The 23,431-nt window shown below is 38.1% G+C and overlaps 2 protein-coding genes across 2 annotated transcripts in view; one reads left to right on the forward strand and one right to left on the reverse strand.

Annotated features, from left to right (window-relative positions):
* Nucleotides 1–69: 69 nt before the first annotated feature.
* Nucleotides 70–20,612, reverse strand: mthfr (methylenetetrahydrofolate reductase (NAD(P)H)). The gene is made up of 12 exons (XM_079826241.1): nt 20,456–20,612; nt 19,171–19,414; nt 18,268–18,506; nt 17,675–17,785; nt 17,278–17,471; nt 15,222–15,472; nt 8,560–8,694; nt 8,281–8,461; nt 6,805–6,987; nt 5,247–5,348; nt 5,034–5,153; nt 70–1,302 (listed from the first exon to the last, which is right to left on the reverse strand). The coding sequence occupies exons 2-12, from the start codon at nt 19,407–19,409 to the stop codon at nt 1,084–1,086; spliced, it is 1,974 nt and encodes a 657-aa protein (XP_079682367.1). The 5' UTR covers nt 19,410–19,414; nt 20,456–20,612; the 3' UTR covers nt 70–1,083.
* A 942-nt stretch (nt 20,613–21,554) lies between these two features.
* Nucleotides 21,555–23,431, forward strand: part of clcn6 (chloride channel 6) — a 31,168-nt gene continuing 29,291 nt past the window's right edge. Inside the window, exons 1-6 of the mRNA XM_079826242.1 lie at nt 21,555–21,670; nt 22,280–22,342; nt 22,465–22,530; nt 22,613–22,678; nt 23,087–23,153; nt 23,239–23,345. Coding sequence (XP_079682368.1) covers nt 21,596–21,670; nt 22,280–22,342; nt 22,465–22,530; nt 22,613–22,678; nt 23,087–23,153; nt 23,239–23,345 — 444 coding nt within the window. The 5' untranslated portion in view covers nt 21,555–21,595. The remainder of the gene's footprint in view (nt 21,671–22,279; nt 22,343–22,464; nt 22,531–22,612; nt 22,679–23,086; nt 23,154–23,238; nt 23,346–23,431) is intronic.

Genomic DNA, 23,431 nt, shown 5'->3' on the forward strand with positions numbered 1-23,431 from the left:
GTCTAGTGGAGTCAATGCCTTGACGGGTCAGGGCTGTTTTGGCAGGAAAAGGAGGACCAACACAATATTACGATATAATGTTATGCCTGATCAGTGTATATTTTATTTTTTTATTTTTTACTACAGTAATAAACATCAAAAGTATAACATCCAGATGCAATATGGTAATGAGTATTTAGACTGAATTTGGTCATGAAAAAAAAAAAAAAAAAAAAAATCAAAATCTTTAAAGGGATAGTTCACCCAAAAATAAATTATCACCATTTATCATGATGTCGTTCCAAACTCATGACTTTCATTCATCATATAAAAAAAAAATCTTGATTTATTGCTCTTGTCGATTTTGTCCATCCATTGGAAGTGCACACAACCAAAATTTTCACACTTCAAAAAGTATGGTTCATAAAGACATCAAGTCTTATGAAGACGCACAATCGCTTTATATTAACAGATTTAACTTGGGCTTTTATTCAGATAAAAACATTGATCAACACATATACATCAAATATGGTCAATGCCCATACTTGCATGATGCACAGTGATCAAATCTCATCCTTATGAATAACTGTGTCTTAATGTACTTTTCAAAGCTTGAACATTTTGGTTGCTTGGACTCTTAATGGATGGACAAAAATGATGAAAGAATATTAAAAACAAACCCTTTATATAAAAAGATGACTTTTTTTATTTTATATTTTTTATAACCTGTTTGACATAGATTTTATAGGTGGATCCTAAGTGAAATACAGTAGCCAAATACTGTATTTGTGTCCACACATTTGACCTGACTTACAAGAGTTCATATATTGAACATATGCAGTATCCAAAACACCATTTATAAATAGTTAAAAATATAAGAAAATGGCACTCAAAACAGCCAATTCAAGTCCCTTTAAAGATTAAAGCATTTTGTGAAGTGCTACATTTGGCATATCCTTTTTTCCTATATATTGACTGTGATGACAAAATAAACTCCATAAATGACTAAAAATACTGTGTCATTACAGTAAAGTACTCTGTGTGTGCGTTGAGAGGTCTCTGAATCAAATAGCAGCGCATGCAGACTTTTTGCATGCTATCATGCTACAATTCGCTTCCCTCATCCTGAGTTACTTGAGGGGAGTCCAGGAGCACAAACATGTCTTCAATCACTTGCCACAGGCAGTTGTCGAGCGGGAAGTCATTGTCCACGAGGTTGACAAGGAAGTAGTTGTCGTGGATGTACTGAATGATCATGCGTGAGGGCGATTCGTCCTCGTACAGCTTTGCCCATTGTTCGATCCACAGCGCGAAAGCCTCGTCCTGCGGGAACAGACAGAACTGAGCTCAGTTTCTAGTCTATTTTATATTTTATTACAGCACAGAATTGCTCTTCTCATTGAGACCGTAATTAAACTGGGACAGTGTGAGAATGTGAGGTCAATGAGGGTTTTGAAGTGTCACACATGGATGAGCAAGCCGTTTATACACCTCATTCGATACATAATCGGGATTTAACCCTTAAACACATGCCTCAGGTCTTTAGTGACCCGGGACGTCATTCACTACCCATTTTAAGCTAGACATCAACCTTCTTAGTATTCCTAAATCAATTCATTATAAACAACAGAACAAGAAAAAAATATCATTAAATTATAAAACAATGCCTGTTTTCCCATTCATTTTTTGTAAAAATTGTATAGGGTCGCTAACGACCCGAGGTGTGTAATAGTGCAAGTATATTTTTTCTGCACAGCAATAACTGAATAGTCATCAAAGATAAGTACAATTCACCTTTATTCCACAAGGTGGTAGTGTCTGATACGCAATGACGAAGTGATTTGAAGTTTCACTCATAGGGCGCTATCATACACCTGGCCAAATAAGACGGCAGGTGCAACGCAAGTGCTTTTTGCTAGTTTCAGCATGATGCAGTTATCATTTCCACGTCCAGCTCCACGTGGTTTAAACAGCAAATGCACTCCCGCCCATCTGTTCGCCCACGAGGTGTGTTCAGCCGCATTGTTGGGTGTGTTGCTATTTTCAGGCAAGTGCAAATGACTGCGCCATTGACCAACAAAAACCTGGTCTAAAGTATAAATTTAGTAAGGTGTAAACCTTGCACAGTACTTTTTTGTTATTTAAAGGGCGTGTTAATAATATGTGCCTATAGGCGGGTGCACAATGTGCGTACACTCTGCTTATTACACACACAGGGACGCGCAGCAGCACAGAAACATGCCAAATAAAAAAAACTATAAAAGGATTACAAGTAGGGATGAAACGGTGTGGAAATTTAACATCACGATTATAGTGACCCAAATTATCACGGTTATCAATATTATCACGGTTTTGTTCAAACGAGATGAAAGTGTTCAAAAAGAACTGATGCACACACTTAAAACATTTCAACAAGTTTTATATTTGAAAATCAACAAACAACAAATAAATCAAGCAGCTCTATGCACTTTTTTAAGCTAGATTCTGTGGGATTTCCTTCCTTAATGGCCGTCGTCAATAGCAACGCATAACGCATAAATAATAATAATTTGTCGTAAATATAATCTCTAATATTATCTCTGATGAGAATATTGCTTGAGAATATATTTACAGTGTTCAGCAATGATGCATTTAAATCTAGCATATTTTGTGTTAGAGCCCAAACAGTATCCAAGTGAAATAATGCATATCCATATTTCCATATGATTTGACAGTTTATTTTATTAAATATCAAAATGTGTGCATCATACCTGACACCTAAATGATCACTTTACAGTCAGTTTTATGACTGTCATTCTCTTCAAATGCTGAAGTTTGAAACGTGTAACGTTACCAATCTTGTATGTAACTTTAGAGACGGTCCCTAAATTCACCAGCGTTATGCCAGTCATATCAGACGCGCTGTGCTTCTGCTGTGTTTTTAAAACCATTTTCGCTGCTGAAATAGAACAAAAACAGTACAACCACTATATGATGAATGAATCTCCTGCATACATCGCACGTTTATCTCTGCTTTTAGTGTAGATTTCAGCGAGTGAGAGCGGCGCGCGCTCTGAATGAAACTCCGGCTAATCTGAACGCCTCTGATTATGAGACATTGCATTCATAAACTCAAGATAAACACGTGTGAGTGGTTATAATGCGCAACGCGATTATAACAGATGGCTTTTGAGAAGACTATTATAAGTTCAACAGCCAGAGTGACTAGTGTGCAGCCGAAATAACGTTACACCCGCAAATGGCGGTTGTTAATGTCAAGCCCTGATTATTATCCCTTAAATGTTAGTCTTGACTAAATTTGTTCGTTCGCTTCACGTTATTATTTCCCAGATGTAGTTTTGGTATTGAGGTCAAAGTCCACTTGCCGTTCGTAGTTTTGAAGTGTTTCCCCTATTACATTGACTTTCTTCTGGCATGTTCTGCAGACAGGGTGACCATCTTAGATTAAGTTTCCCTCAGGACTTTTGTAAAAGCCAAAATATGACCACACCTCAGATTTGGTCCTTTTAGAGGCTGAACAATCCCCAGAAGTGCTGTCACTGCCTTCTGCCATTTCTTATCATTCAAAAAACAGCGGTGCTGCGCCTGACTGACGCTGACTACACAGGATTTACCGCGAGTTTTCACAACCGTGATAATCACACGCGGTTTGAATGATAATACAATTTTATATGATATTACTAACCGTCACTAAATTTTATCGTGGTTTATCGTGAAACCGGTAATCGTTTCATCCCTAATTACAAGTGTAAAAGATTATTATTGTGTATATAAAGAAAAAAATGCCTACATGCCATAATGGATGGTCATTGCATGTATCAGAATTACCTATTTGCAGTAATGACGAATGAAATTAGCTAATTATTTGACCAATCGTGCCAATACACACATGTATTTACACTGACTCGTCAGGTTGAGGGTTCTGCCATGTAAATAGCGAATCTGCCATGGTGCAAGTGCAATTGGCTTTTAAAGGGAATAAGGGATAACACTCTGATTGGTTTATTGCATGTTACCCCAAAACACACCCATGACTCATTAAGAGAATAGGTACAACCCTTTTGGACCTGGCACGTTGACCATTTTTTCCATCGTTAAACTAGCAAAAAAGGATTCAGACAATTCAGACTACGGTCACTGCCACTTGATGGTGGATCTTGTGAAGCTGTCAGCGATCAAAATATTGATTTTGAAGACGTTGAAATGAACCATGTGATGAATGTACTGGGAAATGAGCCCTGACAAGGACAGTGATGATGGTATAAAACATCTGCTCAAACTAAACCCTTCCAAGCTGCTTGCTCCCAATATGCTTTATTTTATTCTTCTGTAATCGTTACTCTAGTTTTATATTATCGCAATAGGTAGAGATCCATCTGTGTTAGAACTTAAATCTGTACTGGTGCGCTGTCTGTGAATCTGTGACACACAGGACTCATGCGCACAGAATGCCACTTCAGACAGGGCACGGCCACGTTGAGCCCTCTTGAATGAACAAAAACACACAAACGTATGCCAAAATGCCAGCTTTGTCAAGTATCCTCGTAAGTACAGTCTTAAATTAAATGAAGTGTTAAATAAACGCAGACGAACATCGGATGCGTGTCAGATTAGTTTCATGTGCTTCATATCTTAAAGTGACAGCAGCCTAATAAACCCGCTGCTGTGATGTCTGTCATTAATGTAAATCAAAGAACAGAAGACAAAGAGAAAATCACTCCCTTGCCTTGACTGAACTTTTAATTTATAACTTTAATCTATATTTAATTTATAATTTGTGCAGTGAAGACTTTCTTCACTGCACTTAACTTTATTCATTTCTGCATATTTCCTACCTGTTAGATCAAAAAAATTTTTAATATACTGTCTTTATGTTGTTTCTACATTAATTTGGATTAAATGCAAAATTATTACAATAAAAAAAATATATGATTAATCACGATAGTTTTTTCTTTTTAATCGATTGACAGCACTAGTTAAAAGCAATGTGATATTTGCATTGCAGGGTGGTTGCTAGGGTGTTCAATATGATTACTAGGTTGAAGAATCATCACCTTCCAATACATAAAGCTGACTGGATCCACCACGGTGGGCTGAACGATCTCTCTGCCTGGGAATATCCCCCATGTCACAGCGTTAGGCTGCATGTCATGGGCATTTGTGATATTCCTTCCCTAAAAAGAGGAGAAAATATTTCAAAATACCAATATTAAAACCTGGAGATTATATAATGTAAATTGGTTCTTGTAGGGGCACAGGAGTTTTACCTGAACGTTGACTATATGGTAATTCACACGAGGTTCATATTTCTTCAGCACTTGCAGAAGTGCAGTAACATTTTCACTTGATGTGAAAAACTCCAAATACGCCTGTTGATTTCAAGAGGCAAAAATAAACACGCTGAAAGAAACATTTCCAAAAGTCAGCCAATTCTACAAGCACCTGAAATAAAATCCCCAAAATAAACTCACAAAACACCAAGTGCACAGTTCCCACAGTATCACAAGCATAACCAGACCTGATAAACTCTATGAATTTATACTTATTTATACAATTATTTTGATATTTACTGTTTTCATTTTAGTTTTAATTTTGTTGTTTTTATTATTATTATTATTATCATCATCATCATTTTAATATGCCTATATAGTTTTTAATAAGTTTTGATTTTAGTTTATTATTTATCCTTAGTTATTTTAGTACTTCAAGTTAAACTAAATGAAAATGAAAAATGCTGCCTTGACAATAAGCTTAAAATAATAAATAAAGTAATAAAGTTTTATATTATATTTAAATTATATTTACTTTATTTCAATAAAGAATTTAAGGTTTTTCATTAAATGAAATTAAATTTATGGAAGCTTGTTTCCACCACCGAATAAATTCTGAATCTCTGACTCAATTCTGACCATTTTCTCAGAATTGCGAGATAAAAACGTGCAATTCTGAGAAAATAGTCAGAATTTCAAGATATAAACTATTTTTTATAGTTTATATCTCGCAATTCTGTTTTTTTTCCACACATATTTTTATTTTATTTTAATTTTTTTCTTGACTTTATAACGAGTCAAGAAGTTGCCAGATATAAACTCGCAATTGTGAGAAAAATGTCAGAATTGTGAGATAAAAAGTTGCAATTATCGTTTACATTTTTTTAAATTCCGTGGCGAAAACAAGCTTCCATAGATAATAACACTGCATTGTATTATGCAAAAATTTTAATTAGGTCAGCGTTTATTCCCCTTCATGTCTTTACAAACCTGTATGACTTTCGTTCTGATATGAATCCCAAAAGATCATCATAGTGACCGCAGCTGTGGTCCAAAAGGGACAAGAAGAATAAAAGTTTTTTTTGTGTGCTATATTCAAAATCATACGGTAACTTCGTGTGAAGAACCAAATGAAATGTAAGCACATTAAAACATGATACACTGCAAAAGGATTGATATTTACTGACATAAACATCTCTGGTTATTTCATGTCACAAACAATGTTTTTTTTATGGTTTCAGTTTTAGTTAACCCTAAAAGAGCGATTGCAATGAAACATGGCTTAATGTTTTGAATGAAACCCAAAGCCCAAATTTTAGAGTGGAAGGGAAGATTTTCAGCATAAATAATTCCATTTCAGTTTGTTCCTCACACAAAACTATCAAAAGACTTGGAATATAACACACAAGTCCCACAGACTACCTTTATGATAATTTTTGGAGTACAACAAATCCAGTCCCTGTTCCTCTTTTCACTGTATGGAAAAAGAGCAGTTTGTGCATTCTTGAAAATATCTTATTTTACATTCCACACTGTTGAATAGTGTTTTGCTGACCTTTTGAAAGACGTATCCCCCTGGAGGGCCCCAGCCTACAATGGGGTCGGATGAGGCTTTACCGTTAATGTTGGGTTGAGAGTTAATGGTGAGAACACCCCTGCGGTTCACCTTATCCAACTCATCCTTCAACAGGTTGGTCTCTGGAGCCAGAGGGTCGTCGTTCCACGGCAAACACATGATCTACAGAAAGCATAAATATATCAATCATATTTATAATAACTTGCAGGATTTTTAGGACACATGAACCGATGATGACATAAGTTGGCTCTATGATCAAAATCTTATATCATGGAAACTGTATATCAGTTCAGCCATTTTTTGTTGGTAATTCAAACAAAAAAGTGGTTTATACATTAAGAAACAAAAAAAAAGTCACTGTTTGGATTTGAATAGGGTTTTTTTAACGCGTCTATGACTGGATCATTATTGAAGTGATTGTTACGTTTCTAGCATTTGATACATTTGGCAACAGTTCTTCTAACCCTAATTGATGGTGTGTGTAGCTTTTTCATTTCTTAAACAACCATGTAGGAAGACACATCGTGACTATATTCCAGGATGACCATTTGAAGACTCGTCAGCTCAAATTGTAAAAGAATGATTGATTTCCATAATTTTTTGGTCGAGATCTTGTATTGATAATGCAAGAGTCCAGCACTCTGTAAAGTCTCCTCCAGCACATCCCAAACACTTTCAATGAATTTAAGGTGTGGACTCAGAGGTGCCAATTCATGTGTGAAAAAGATTCTTCATGCTCCCTCCTTAACCATTCTTTCACAATTTGAACATGATGAATCTTGACAATGTCATCCTGGAATATGGCCATGATGTGACTTCCTACATGGTTGTTTAAGAAATGAGAAAGCTACACACACAGTTAGGGTTAGAAGAACAGTTGCCAAACATATTACATGCTGGATACATAATAATCACTACAATAATGATCCAATACTTGACTTAAGCATTTGCCTATTTAAATCCAAACAGCAACTTTTATTTTGGCCGGGCAGTGTAAATGGAAATGCCTTATTTTGGATAATCCAGTGAATTAAATGTTAAGATTATTTTCCCCTTTGATTTGGAACTTGAACACAAACCATAGTCTGGTTAGTGCAAAAACAGCTAATTCACATTATGTAAAACAAAAGACTCAAAATATTTGTTTGCTGATAAACACTAAAATGTGCCTAGATGTGACATTGTTTGGCCACTTTCCCCTTGTGTTGTTCCAATAAATAACACACCCTTAATAACAAGTTCTTACTCCTCTTCCGTTTAGAACATGCCTCTACTCCTCTTACTCCTCTACCGTTTAGAACATGCAGAGCAGTCTCTGTGTACTACTCTGTGTTCATTTACATAAACCAGTCATGCTCATACAAATACATCTCCTACAGTACAGCAGAACTCATTTTACCATCATACCGCCCAGCCGTACATGGCTGTATACTGATGCTGGCCATCCCACTCTACCTTGTGTCCATTGCGATTGGTTTGCCCCGTGATGTAGTTGGTGAAGACTTCATAAACACTCTTCTCGCTCATTAGTTCCTCACCCCACATCTGCAGCAGGGCCTCTTTAGGAGACTTACTCTTCAGGTAGAACAGGTAGTAGTCTGTCAGCTCACCAAAGGCAGGTGAGGAGGAGTTACCCCTGACGAGATGGCAGACACGTTTATTAACATTTTTGTTCTATACATCTTGAACGATCCACATAAAGCCCAGAAAAGAGGGAGGAAACGTTTTATGTACCATCTTCCGTTGGGGAAATCATCCCAGTCCTGTGTTCTGTATATGTAGCTTTTGGGTCGGGAAGCCCAGAATATCGGCCTGACGTCTTCTTCCTTACGCTTTGGATGGGCACTAATGGCCCAGGGCAGAGGTCGCCTAAAGATCACATAAAATCAATGTAAATAGGTGAATCTCAAAAACTGCCAGAAACATGTTCATATTTTACCCCCAAAACTAAAAGAAAAAGAATTTATATATAGCTTAAAGAAAATCAAGTGTCTTCTAAAATGACGCGAGGCCGCAACACACGATACAAGGTATATTTTCATGTTTAACAGAGTGTTTCCTAACCAGCCACGACAGCAATACACAATTCTTTGTGAATGCATTACATTTTCTTACTTCGACGGCCCAAGAAAGAACCCACCGGAGTTAACATTTAATTAAAGGTGCACTGTGTAAACTTTAGCAGTATCTAGCGGTGAGGTTGCGAATTGCAACTGCCCACCGCTCACCCCTCCCTTTCGAAGCGCATAGAGAAGCTACGGGGGCTGACATAGGACAAAGATGTCGTCGTCTGAGACAGCAGAGAGTATGTAGCGCTCTGTAGAGCAGTTTGTCCGTTTAGGGCTACTGTAGAAACATGGCAGCACAAAATGGTGACGTCACTGTAAGTGGACCCGCGGTACATGCAGATAGAAATGGCTCATTCGAAGGTAATAAAAACAAAATGTTTCATTATGTAAGGTCTTTATACACCCCAGTTATGTATATTATATTGCATTTCAATATCAATAGATCCTCATAAATATTACACATGGCTAGCCTGACAAGCCAGACCCACATCAAGATGTTGGGTCTGGGAACTCACCATTGTCAGGGCTCAATCCAAGGGGCAGGATAAACGGTTGTCTTTCAAATTCCCTCTGCACGCAATAGGATAGCGCTACAACCAACCAGAGCAACAAAGAAGGTGAAGCGGAGCTAGTTGATAGATTAAACTTTCGCCGTATCCAGTCAAAACTCAGAACACATCTTCCTTTCTTAAGAATGACTTCAGTGCCGTTCTTTGTTCTTTTCTCAAAGAAAAGCTTAACTCCAAGTTTTCCAGAGTTGCGGCAGTAACTCAAGCCGATTTGAAAGACTGCTATTCGCCAGCTTCTTTGTTTACGTGTAGCACGCGGAACCGCGGCAACTCTGCCGTCATTATGTTAAACCCGCCCACCGACTCTATACACAATGTGATTGGCCTGACCAGAGTTTAGTTTTTCCAGCTCGCAAGCCAAAGGAGAGTTGCTAGACTACCCTGGCTGCAAATTAGATTTGCTGCCGCTAGGGTGCATCTAGACTTCTAGGCTAACACATGGCACCTTTAAATGCTAAATTAGAGCTCCATGATTCTAGATAAATTGAGGATCACAATTTTTGGTTTTAAAGAGAGATTACGATTCTCCCTGGATTCTGAACAGACAATTAAACAAAATAATGTAATTTACGTAATTTATTGCTGAAGTCTATTTAAAATGTTTATTGAATAGGTTTGAATTAATGACTCACTCATAAATAATTCACTTGTTTCATTACTGGATGAATCTGCGTTTTTGGAATGAATATCTTGAATTAATGATTCAATAACAAAATACATTTTATATCAGTCACTTGTCACCACCTACATTTACATTTACGCATTTGGCAGACGCTTTTATCCAAAGCGACTTACAGTGCACTTATTACAGGGACAATCCCCCTGGAGCAACGTGGAGTAAAGTGCCTTGCTCAAGGAAACACTGGTGGTGACCACTGGGATCGAACCAGCAACCTTCTGCATATAAGTTAAGTGGTTTAACCCACTGGACCTCCACCTCTCCTACCACCTGGTGGCATAATGATGCAATCGATACAATCGTTATTTGGATGTTACTTTCAAAAGGTGATTTACTCTATTTTGATCACTAACACAGACATCAGTTTTTATATATCTTTAATGTAAACTTTTATCCCAGTTCTTCTCTGACAGTATGAATATTTGTAACAGAAATAATGATTTTTTGTGGTTGATACCGTGTGGTTGGGTCAAGGGGTGGTCACACTATACATTTCTTTCCTACGACTTCCATTTATACGCGTGCAAATGTGTCAGACCACAAATGATTCACATAAAACCAATTTAACATCATTGCCACTTCCGGTCTGACGCATGCGTTTGATTGGAAGTCAATGGAATGAAAAGTGCAGTGTGACCGCTCCAGCCAAGAGGTCATTATCGTATCGACTTTCTACTGGTCACATTTATTCATGTAATGTGAATTCGTTGCTCAAACTTAAGGTGTGGTCACACTGCACTTTTCGTTCCATTGACTTCCATTCAAACACATGTGAATGCATCAGACCGGAAACACAAGCTCATGTGAAAAGTCTCGCATTTCTCTGCGTTCCAAAGTTCGTGAACTCTGAGCTGCAAATTCGCATCACGTGTGTGACCAGTAGAAGATCGACATGTCACGGCGTGACCTCTTGGCTGAATTAAAAGAATGATATTTATACTTAAAGGTCCCATGGCATGAAATTTTCATTTTATGAGGTTTTTCAACATTAATATGAGTTCCCCTAGCCTGAATATTGTCCCCAAGTGGATAGAAATGTTGATCGGTGTAAAACCGAGTTGTGGCTGTCTTTCTCTGCCTTTGAGAAAATGACAGGCCAGACTAGCCAATCCTGAAGTCGCCTGGTTTGACGTCCAAGCAGGCACGGTTTCCTCCCTTTCCTCCGCCCAGAGAATCTGGCACGCCCATGCAAACGCTCGAGAGATCATTGCATCATTGCTTGTGAACGAGTGAACGCTGGCAGTTTCTCAGTGTTTGGATGTACAAATGAAAACAGAAGTCTTTTTTCAGTTCCTTCTGATCTGTGATCAGTGATTTCTGATGTGTAGCTAATTATTTATTATTCGTGCACACAATGCGGCTTCTCTCTCTCCAGACAGAACGGTGTTTTCGTGTTTTATATCTTGTGAGTCAGTGTTTTTGTACGTCCTCGTCGCGTCTATCTGTTCTAAAATGTGCATACAGTCATGAGTTTCTGCTCAACATCAGCAGAGATAAACCTCACACACGCCGAAGCTCGGCCTTCAACATCCCCGACCCACAGTACTGCATCTGGCCCACAGCGGAGGCACCAAACGCGGCGTGAGATTAAGCAGAAGGGGGGTAAGCGTGAGGGTATCCGGGCTAGCCAGCCTAGCCCCACAATAAACTGGATTACATCCGATTAACGTTACTGCTGTTGTGTCTTTGTTTGCGCTGTGTACTCAACGCGCGTCACTGACGCTTTTATTTTATTTTAAAAATAATGCTATTATCAACACTTACTTTTAACTCGTTCATCTCGACAGCTGTAATGGTACTTTGCATGTGTTACAAAGTTGGTAGAATAATGATGAAGACGGACTCGGTGTGACTGGGACTCGTGTTTATTCAGAACTCTCAGATACAAACACAATAAACTCGCGCTGACTGACAGCGCTCTCATAACTCAGTAGTTACTATAAATAACTTTGTTAGCAATCGCTGAGCTCAGTCTCTGATACATTAGTGATGTCCGGTTCGCGAACGATCTTTCTTTTGAACCAGTTCTTTTTAGTGAACCGAATCAGTTCACCAAATCGGACTGAATCGTTCTAAACGGTTCGCGTCTCCAGTCAGCGCTGATCCATAATTTACTAAAGTTACTAACTTTCTGACATGAGTGACAGTCCCTCCGACTAGAAATAGACTAATAACCTAAAGTATATGCTGTAACTAAAACAGTTCAGACATGCTGAGAACTGATGTGAAGTGAACTCAGGTCCATCCGTCTCCCTGGCAGACTCGTGCCTGCTCGTGCCTCGATAAACCACGCCCCCTCCGCTCATATAAAATGCAAAGATGTCAGCCAATCACAACAGTGGGCGTTTTTACTGAAGTCTCACAGCAGACACGCCTCTTGAAGCAGGGCATTCAGCCACAGGGCAAACAGCAGTATAGAAAAAATGCCTTTTATTTCTAAATTATGACATTTTATGATGTAAAAGTCATACTAACAATATAAGTACAGCTCAGGAAACATTATAAAATAATAGAAAAATGCCATGCCATGGGACCTTTAAGTCGAGTAAATTGTATATTTTTTTTTTACATTTTGAGTGTATAACTATTTGTTAAATGTTGAACTCATGTTTATAAAAAAAGTGCATTGTCAAAGTCTAGTGTGACTGTTTTAATCGAGATTGTGATCTTTTAACGATTAAGCGTGCAGCTCTATGCCAAATACAGAGGTGTCAAGTAACGAAGTACAAATACTTCGTTACCTTACTTAAGTAGAAATTTTAGGTATCTATACTTTACTGGAGTAATTATTTTTCAGCCTACTTTTTACTTCTTCTCCTTACATTTTCAAGCAATTATCTGTACTTTCTACTCCTTACATTTTAAAAATAGCCTCGTTACTCCTATTCATTCCTGCTTGTCATTTAAAAAAAAACAACTATCCAGATAAATCGCGCCATCCGGACAGAGTGAATTTGATTGTGGTTGGATGAGAAGGATAAACACAAACCATTCCGACACCCTATTGGGTTGTAGGCGATCAATCACGCCTGCACCTGCACAAATCACACACCATGTTGCCAGATAGGGCGGGTTCTCGCCGACGAGCACGCACTTTCAGCCAATCAGCGATCAGCAGGCAGACGTGCTCAGCCTCATTCATGACTTTAGCCGGGTTTTTAGCGCGAAAACTCATAGCTGTATATTCCAGTGATCGCTATGCCAGTGGCATAAATACACAGTAAGTTGTATCTACAGTAAAGAGTTGGAGAGTGACTCAACTCTCAAACGTGAATTACACCTGTGACTCGAAGACTCTTTAAATATAACCGTGACTCCTGTCCATCATCATATACACACTTAGGACATCTGCAACTAGCAACCCCGACAGCTGCTGAAAGAGGTTTAAATCAACGACTAATCCGTTTTGACTGTGCTAAGTGCATGTGCCATGTACTTCACGAAAGACATACTGTAGTTTTGTCAAAGCAAAGTGCAACACAAGGGTAAGCGCATTGTTGTTATATATTTGTTGACGGATTATTGTACAGTATAAATGAATTACGCATTTTGACATTGGTGTGTGCATTAACGTGTGAAATGCCTGTTAATTACATAGCTTTTTCCAATCTCTATATTGGGCACTTTTTGCACGTAAATTGGCTTCTTACTGTTGACATTGAAAATCTTGTGTTTTTCTAAGGGATTGCGGTTTTGACAGTTTCTACCTGGACATATAGTCATATTTGAACCGTTTTACTGGGATTTTTTTTTTTTTTTAATCATCAATGTTATGCTTTAAGGAGATAAAATGGTAACTTACTAATCAACATTGATTGGTATGGCAATAAAATAATATCACATTATTTTGGCAGTTAAAGTTTTTTTTTTTTTTCTTGGAGTGACTAGTTGCCTATAAGTATTGTAAGAGGTGCAAAATTGTTATCAATAAACACTAAACAGGCATGTTATCAATAACCATTTTTAAAAAAAAATATATAAATATTCATTTGGTGAGGTTTTTGGGCTGGAAATTGTTGACCCAATCTGGCCACACTGATCACACATTCAAAAAATGGTTATTGATAACATGCATCTGAATTTTGACTTTTTGCACCTTTACAATATTTATAGGCAACTAGTCATCAAATCTTCCACTCCATGAAACACGTTAATGCTCAGTAGTACACAATATGGTTCTTTAATGTATTTGCATTGTCCTAAAATGCGTTCATTTTCATATATGCGGCTGAAACGCGTAGCCAAGTGCATCTAAAAATGTTCAACATTAACTTTTTAATATAACATTATAGTCATTATGGCCTTCAGAAAAATGTTTTTTTGAGGAGGTGGGGGATGCACTGTGGCGCGGCCTAATCTTTTGATACTTCATCCAAAAATGAAAATTCTGTCATCATTTACTCACCCTCAAGTTGTTCCAAACCTGTATGAGTTTTTGTTCTGAAGATATTTTGAAGAATGTTTGTAACCAAGCAGATAGAGCAACCATTGACTGCCATAGTAGGGGGAAAATGCTATGGCAGTCAATGGTTGCATATAATCTGCTTGGTTACAAAAATTCTTCAATCTTCAGAACAAAGAAACTCATACAGGTTTGGAACAATTTGAGTAAATTATGACAGAATTTTCATTTTTGGGTGAACTAGCCCTTTAATGGCATTTTTTCCCCTTACATTACTTTTACTTTTATACTTTAAGTAGTTTTGAAACCAGTTACTTTTACACTTTTACTTGAGTAAAAAGCTTGAGTTGATACTTCAACTTCTACAGAAGTCTTTTTAAACCCCAGTATCTATACTTCTACCTGAGTAATGAATGCGAATACTTTTGACACCTCTGGCCAAATACAGTTTGATTAAACTGGACCCTGATTACACCTGCCGCTGTTATAAAAAAATCAATATAGCACTCAGATTCATCATAATCCATAATCACCTGAGAGCCATTACCGCCTGTAGCCTTTGCTGTACTATCACAAAACACAATGGGCTGTAGTGAATGGAATTTATTTTTGAAAAAAAAAAAAAAAAAAAAAACAGGAGCAGGTTCTCAGAATTAATACATTTCAAAGCCACCCACCGTGGATCCTCTGCCCATAAGCCCAGCTGTCTGAGCACTTCCATGGTGGCCACCTCTCTGTTGAGCGTGTAAAAGTGCAGGCCTGGGACCTCTCCACTGGCCAGCAGAACCTTACACATCTCCACCGCCTGCTGTATGCCATAGTTCCGAATGGCGGCATCATTATCTTTAATGGGCTCAATCACCTGCTTGATCTCCTCAGGGACTTCAAGTTTGGAGAGTTTGACCAGCTGACGGAGTGAGTGATAACCCTGTGCAAACAACGGAAATACTATTTTTAAAGAATGCACAAAAAAGCAAAATAAAAGTCCACACAAAGTCTTCTGAAGACTTATGATAGTCTCCAAGACGTTATACACCAATCAGGCATAACATTATGACCTAATATTCCTATATATCCTAATTCTCATACCCATATATCCTAAATATTGTGTTGGTCCCCCTTTTGCTGTCAAAACAGCCCCGACCCGTCGAGATGTTAGCTGTGGATTCTTTAAGTCCTGTAAGTTGCAAGGTGGGGCCTCCATGGATCAGACTTGTTTGTTCAGCACATCCTACAGATACATTTACATTTACATTTATGCATTTGGCAGATTGCATTTATGCACCCGTATTACAGGGACAATCCCCCTGGAGCAACATGGAGTAAAGTGCCTTGCTCAAGGACACACTGGTGGTGACCGCTGGGATCGAACCAGCAACCTTCTGCGTATCAGTTCCATGGTTTAACCCACTGGACCACCATCTCACCACCATCTTTTTTATAAACATGAGATGCTCGATTGGATTGAGATCTGGGGAATTTGGAAGCCAAGTCAAAACCTCAAACTCGTTGTTGTGCTCCTCAAACCATTCCTGAACCATTTTTGCTTTGTGGCAGGGCGCATTATCCTGCTGAAAGAGGCCACAGCCACCAGGGAATACCGTTTCCATGAAAAGGTGTATATGGTCTGCAACAATGCTTAGGTTGATGGTAAATGTCAAAATATCCTCATGGATGACAGGACTCAAGGTTTCCCAGCAGAACATTGACCAAAGCTTCACACTGCCTCCGCCAGTTGCCTTCTTCCCATAGTGCATCCTGGTGTCATATGTTCCCCAGGTAAGCGACACACACGCACCCGGCCATCCACGTGATGTCAAAGAAAACGTGCTTAGGTAGGTGGTACATGTCAAAGTAACTTCCTCAGGGATGACAGGACTCAAGGTTTCCAAGCAGAACATTGCCCAAAGCATCAAACTGCCTCCGCCGGCTTGCCTTCTTCCCATAGTGCATCCTGGTGTCATATGTTCCCCAGGTAAGCAACGCACACGCACTCGGCCATCCACGTGATGTAAAAGAAAACGTGATTCATCAGACCAGACCACTTTCTTCCAGTTCTGATGCTCACGTGCCCACTGTTGGCACTTTCTGCGGTGGACAGGGCACCCTGACTGGTCTGTGGCTATGCAGTCCCATACTGAAAAAACTGGGATGCACTGTGTTTTCTGACACTGTTCTATCAGAACCACATTAACTTCTTGAGCAATTTGAGCTACAGTAGCTTGTCTGTTTGATCAGACCACACGCGCCAGTCTTCGCTCCCCATGTGCATCAATGAGCCTTGGACCACTTCCTTGTACCCCTTTTGATAGATACTGACCACTGCAGAACGGGAACACCCCACAAGAGCTACAGTTTTGGAGATGTTCTGACCCAGACATATAGCCATCAAAATTTGGCCCTTGTCAAACTCGCCACCTCGACATAAGAATAAAAATATCTAATTTCTGTAATTTATACAGAGTCAAATGAGCTAAGAGAAGTTTTAAAAACATACAGAAAACATTAAACAGTGGTGCTGCTGGCGTGATAACTAGTTTTTTGTTGACAAAAATGTAGTGCAATAAATACATTAATCGCATCATTGTATTATTCTAAATTGGACCTTAATTGGTATTTTGCAATAACACAACATCATATGGCAGTTTTCAGCAGTGTTTGGCTGATAAAGAGAATTGGACGACTTCCACATCATCACGGTGCAGTGATTGGTCTGTTTATGTGCTCATGTACCTGAATGGGGAAGATTCCTGGGAGAATGGGGCAGGTGATGCCAATGGCCCGACAGTCTTTGACAAATTTAAGGAAGGTTTCTGCCCTGAAAAAGAGCTGGGTGACGATGAAGTGCGCACCAGCATCAACCTTCTCCTTCAGGTGCCTGAGGTCATCTTCATAGCTCTCAGCCTCTGGGTGACCCGTGGGGTAACCTATCATTACATTTGTGTGGGGTTTTAGCTGGTACATTTTAGAGTTTCATGCAAAAATCACAATGAAAAATTGCACACAACTAGAGCCAGAAATCTAGAATTTCCGAAAAACAACTTGCTGCCAAAATACCGGGTGTTGTTATATGGTGGTACGCTAGGTGGTTACTGCAAACACGTTAATTTCTTGTTTGTCTAAAGATTACCTGCAACACAGATATCAAAATAGTCATCGAATTCACAGCGAATGTGCTTGACCAGATCTGTAGCATAGTTGAAACCTCCATCTTCCTCCACCCAATCTTCCCCAATGGGATCTGCAAAAGAAGACAAATTTGGGTCAAATTGAGTTCGCTTTTGTGATTATGACTGCTCCAAAAACTAGGTAGCCACAATAAGCTACTTTCTAAAATACCTAATTTTGGCCAAATTCTGCAGCAGTGCTGCATGTATCCTTCATCGGGAAGGCAAACTCAGAATCACAGACAACCACAGTACAGTAGAAAAAAAAAAATTCCAAGATGGCAGATGGACTAGGGAAACATGTTGATTATAAACTATATACTTAAATCTCATTCAGTATTGAAAAGTTCAGAAGTTCAAACATAGTTTGAAGTTCAATCTAGTTAAAAATGGACTATTATTCAAAAGTGACTCAAGACTCAATGCTGGTTTAGAAGGCAGTTGAATATGTAGACATCATGCCGTTTTACTAGGTTTTGAAACGCAAAATTTTTTGTTTCGTTTTTTGAACCTATAAGTAACTCAAATAAGATTTCAAATGAGTCAGTGTTCATACCTCCTCTCAGAGCCATGATATTCTTTAGGCCTAGCCGCTTGGCTTTATTTAAATGGGCTGATATTTTCTCCTTTGTCTGATTGCAGCATGTCAAATGCAGGACACTCTCCAGGCCGCAATAATTGACTGCTGTGCTTGCTATCATCATGGAAGACGTTTCTTTATCTGAGCCCGGATCTCCAGCGGGATGCCAAGTGATGTCAATGAAGAGAGGACCTCCAGAACCCATTCTGTCAAATCTAACACACAAAGAGCAGAATTATATATATACAAATACCATAACTTTTTGCATTAAGGTAATGAGAACATGGAAGGAAAATATGATTGATTTTAAAATATGTCACAATGCAAAATAAACCGGTCAAAAGTTTGGAAAACATTACTATAAATGTTTTTGAAAGAAGTATCTTATGCTCATCAAGCCTGCATTTATTTGATCAAAAATACAGGGGAAAAAAAACATTATAAAGAAAATATTATTACAATTTAAAATAATGGATTTCTATGAATATGCTTGTTTAAGATATCATTTATTTCTGTGATGCAAAGCTGAATTTTCATCAGCCATAACTCAGTCTTCAGTGTCACATGATCCTTCAGAAATCATTCTAATATTCTGATTTCATAGTTATTATTGGAAACAGTTGTGGAGCTTAATATTTTTTTGGAACCTGTGATCTTGTTTTAGATCATGTGACACTGAAGACTGGAGTAATGGCTGATGAAAATTCATCTTTACATCACAGAAATAAATTATATTTTAAAGTGTATTAAAATAGAAAACCATTATTTTAATAATATTTCACAATATTAGTGTTTTTTCAGTATTTTTGATCAAATCGACTTGATGAACATATGAGTCTTCTTTCAAAAACATTAAATAGTAATGTTTAGCTTTCCTACCTAGAGATAAGATTGACTGCTCCAGATGCTGTGCGAGGTGGGAAGAACTCCAGTGAGAACCAGTGGTCCCCCGACTCAGTCCGCCGTTTCATCTTGTCCCGCAGCCGGTCAGTGCGGTCAGCGTCCAGTACGGGGGTCGAGCACCTGGAGCTCTCTTTGGAGCTCTCTCCACTGTTACTGGCCCCGCTAGAGTCGCTCTTAGAGGACTGCCAACCGATGTCAGCTCTTTGGTTCACCATGTTTCCTGTACCAAACGTCACCCCCCAAAAAACAGAAAACATGATCAATTCAAGCTAGGTTGACTTTTAATGTCTCTAAACTCATCTGTATGGGAGACTAGGGGCAGTTTTTTAATCACATTGATGGCACTGCCTATGTTCAGAATGAAATAGCTTACCACTTAATACAGCACAAAATTAATAGAGTAAGTTATATGGTATTCACTATCTTGTAAAAATGTTTGCATCATCCTGCAAAAAAAATTGGATATGTGTATTTTTTTTACTAAGTTGTATGTCTCAATGTTAGGCCATTTGATCATATGAGTAGAGAGAGATGTGTAAAAATTGCATATGTAATAACTCAATATTACACTGTGACCATTTGTCACAGTGGAAAGTCGGCCCACTGTATTGTGGGATATACAGTGTCCAGACCACTATGTACTTATACTGTGCAGTGTGCACATGACATTTTAATCTTTAAATTGTGTAAAATTAGATCAAGTTCAATAGATAAAAAGCACATTACAATTATAATGTAAACTTTTAATTTAAAGTTTACTACCTTTATTACTGACAGCTAAAATAATTAGTACCATATGAAGTGATATGCATTACAATTGACCACCAACCACTGTTATAATAACTCCAATGTTCTTGAATAAAAGTATCACGTTCATGTCTGAAATATGTATGGCATATATACACGAGTCATACACAAAAATAGCAGGCAGAGTTGTAGTAATTGCTCACGATATTTCCTTTATCATAAACATGAATGACTAGCAGTATGTGAAGTTTTCCTGTAATAATTCTTAGCCCATAAATGTATGCAAATAAAAAACGTTTTTAAAGGCATAATTTTAAGCAGGCAGTCAATGCAAGCAACAAACAGCGTTTTATATGACATAGCTTATTTCAGAAAACATTTGTGCATCTTTTGATATTGTGCGAGAGGGTCTAGACTAGGACATGCGGGTCCGCACGACTGCACCCTTTAAATAGCCTAACGGAAATAGTCAAGCTGACTTTGTAATCGTGTAAAGGAGTCTTTGCTTCATTACCTTCAACCTTTTCCCGTTCCCCTAGGAGTTATGAAAGGAAAGTACAGTTCCAGGGCGGCGCTGTACCCGTTCTCCGCCTTATGCCAAACAGCGTGTGAGGACACAGCATGCGAGCATGGACGACAAAAAGGATTATGGTATGCCACGCCCGTTTCCTACTAGCCACGCCCAAACCAGTCCAAAGGATATTCTTATTGGCTGTAAGGTCTGTCATCGCTTGTGATGTAAACACACCACATGTACTCATTAATAATTAAATGAGCTATATGTGAAGGACAAAGGCAGATACGCACGAATGCGACATAGACATTTTTTACAGTCTATACCTATTTTTTTATGGTCTATGGTCTATACGCACTCGTCCACACAGGAAAAAGAAAAGTCAAAAGCCAAATTGTTCTTTAAACTTTTAAGTCTTTTGTTTTCTTTTTCCTGAAATATTTGTAATGTACATGGAGTGCCTCTATTTTTTCCACGGTCTATGGCTCTAACCAATTATGAGCTTGGGTCCCCCGTGTCTGACCTAGTACGTTTCGTACATGTAAAGCTAAAAAAAAAAAAAAACATTGAATGTGAATTGAATGTGAATCTTAATTTTTTTTTTGTATGCGATTTTAAATACACTAAAATCCCAATTAAGTTGTCTAATTTTCACAAATAAGCTTTAGATGCATGGAATTTGTTCTACAAACTCAAATTCCCCCCCCCATTCCTGTGTTATTTGGAATAAAATAACCAATATATATTATTCAAAAACAAAACTATTTTTGGTGTGATTGGTTTAACAAAGGTTTATTTTTTGCAACAGACTTATTAAATCAGTCAGGTGACCTATATAATTACACTTAATTTGTTAATAATATTGGGACAAATGGATCGTTAAAAGAATATTTAAATATAATTCGTTGTATTTCAGTAAAAAAAAACCGATTGAATCCAATCGAATCCAGCTTGTTTGCGTTAAAACTACTCAGCTGGTGTGCGCTTGAATAAAAAAAACATTGAAACCGAACGAATCCAGCTTTTCTGCGTTAAAGCTACGCAGCTGGGTGCGCTCGAATACTTCAGTAGCTCTCGTGTGATGGTCATGTGATCGGGTGCGCTCTAGGAGCGGACTAGCGTAGCGGTTTGTTGCTGAAGATGGCGTGCTGTGGAGGCTGTTTGTGTTGTCAGTGCTGCTGCAATGAAGGCGAAACAAGAACACCGGAGGAGCTGGTATGAGTTAATTTATGTTTATTATCGGTTTCCTTACTCAAAGCGACTTTATGAATGAAACGCGTGTGCTTTTTAATGCGTTAAATGATGTTTCATCTGTTATTCTCCACCCAAATTCACTGTAAACATTGCCATGTTTCTGAAGCTTGTGTGCTGCTCCCTATCTTGAAGATATGTGGCCAGTGCAGCAGTTTTGGATAATGTGTCATTAGGGCATCATGTAATTTGGACGTCATGTAATTGTAGCATTATATCACAAAAAATTGTCTAGATAGGCAGTTCACTTGATTATGAGACACAACTTGTATTTTTTGATATTATGAGGATCAACCTGACAATGAGTTCCTTGTTTTTGTAAAGTAGATATTGTAGATAAATCGTTTGCTTCAGTCATTATTCATGGTGTAATAAAGTGAAATGTCAGAAATGTACTCAGGAGGAGCCCCTCCATTGTTTAGAGTCATCACAGGCCAGCTGGTCATTTTGAAAACTGAGATCCCCATTTGGGAAACCCTGAGAACCACCCAAAGGAATCTATCAGATTGGGGGATTAGTTTCTAAAGCATCTGATGTCATTTTCTAAATTTACTGCTGGCTTTTGCTTGTTAGACAATACTGGGTGAAACCAGAGAAGATGATGATGATGAAATATTGCCAAGAAAAGACTATGAGGTCAGTGAATAATGGACATAAAGTAATTCTGAGACTTGAAACATGATCTTTTGTCTTTACCTGTGATTTTTGAATAATTTGAATGTTGCATGTTATGTCTTTACTAATATTTGACATTTCAGAGTTTGGATTATGACAGATGTATTAATGAGCCATTCTTGGAGGTTATAGAGGGGTTGGATAATAAGGTAAAATGTCATTCAAAAATGTATCATATTCAATGATGTTAAATCCCTGTTTACCAAGCTCATTGTCTCATTTCTTTTACAGAAAGCCAGAAAGTTTGAAGCGATAAAGTGGATTTTGGTCTTTGCAATTGGAGTATCAACAGGACTGGTACGTTTTGCAGCTGGTTTATGCATCTAAAATAATTTTGATCAGGGTTTAGAGCACACAATGGTGTGAGCTATTTTTATGCTGTCTTGATATTTCTACTATAGAGTTTGACATTTTATAGAGAATTATAGATCCTGTAAATACTGAATTTGATGAAAATCAAATGTCACTCACAGAATATGCAATATGAAATGAGAACTAATGTCTTTGTTGTGGTCAGTAGTTTGTTTATAATATTAATATTAATAAATTTTTTTAGGTGACCTAGTTACACATTACTACATGTACTTACTATAGTAATAACAGTAAATGATGCATAATTACAGGTAACTAACCCTAAACCCTTTTTTTCCATCTCCGTATAGTTTGTATGGTTATAAAAAAATTGTGATTTCTCTCTTTTCTCAGACTGGCCTGTTTGTGGATTTCTTCGTGCGGCTCTTTACAAAGCTAAAGTTCAGCTTGGTGGGACATTGTATCTTTTCTGCTCAATGCTCCTTTGTGTTTTGTTTTGTTATTTTGCACTATTTGCTGAGTGGAGTCCTTGACGTGTTGTTTAGCTGTGGAGGAATGCAGTGAGAATGGCTGTTTAGCTCTCTCATTACTGGAGCTGCTGGCTCTCAATATGATGTTCATATTCATCTCCAGTGTTCTGGTGCTCATTGAGGTAAGAACATTTAAATATACATTAAAGGTAGGGTAGGCAATTTCGGAGAGGCTAGCAATAGCAAGCAAGCTAGCATGAGCTCTCAC

This window comes from Gobio gobio, assembly GCF_949357685.1.
Source record: "Gobio gobio genome assembly, chromosome: 10".
NCBI classification, from domain to species: domain Eukaryota; kingdom Metazoa; phylum Chordata; class Actinopteri; order Cypriniformes; family Gobionidae; genus Gobio; species Gobio gobio.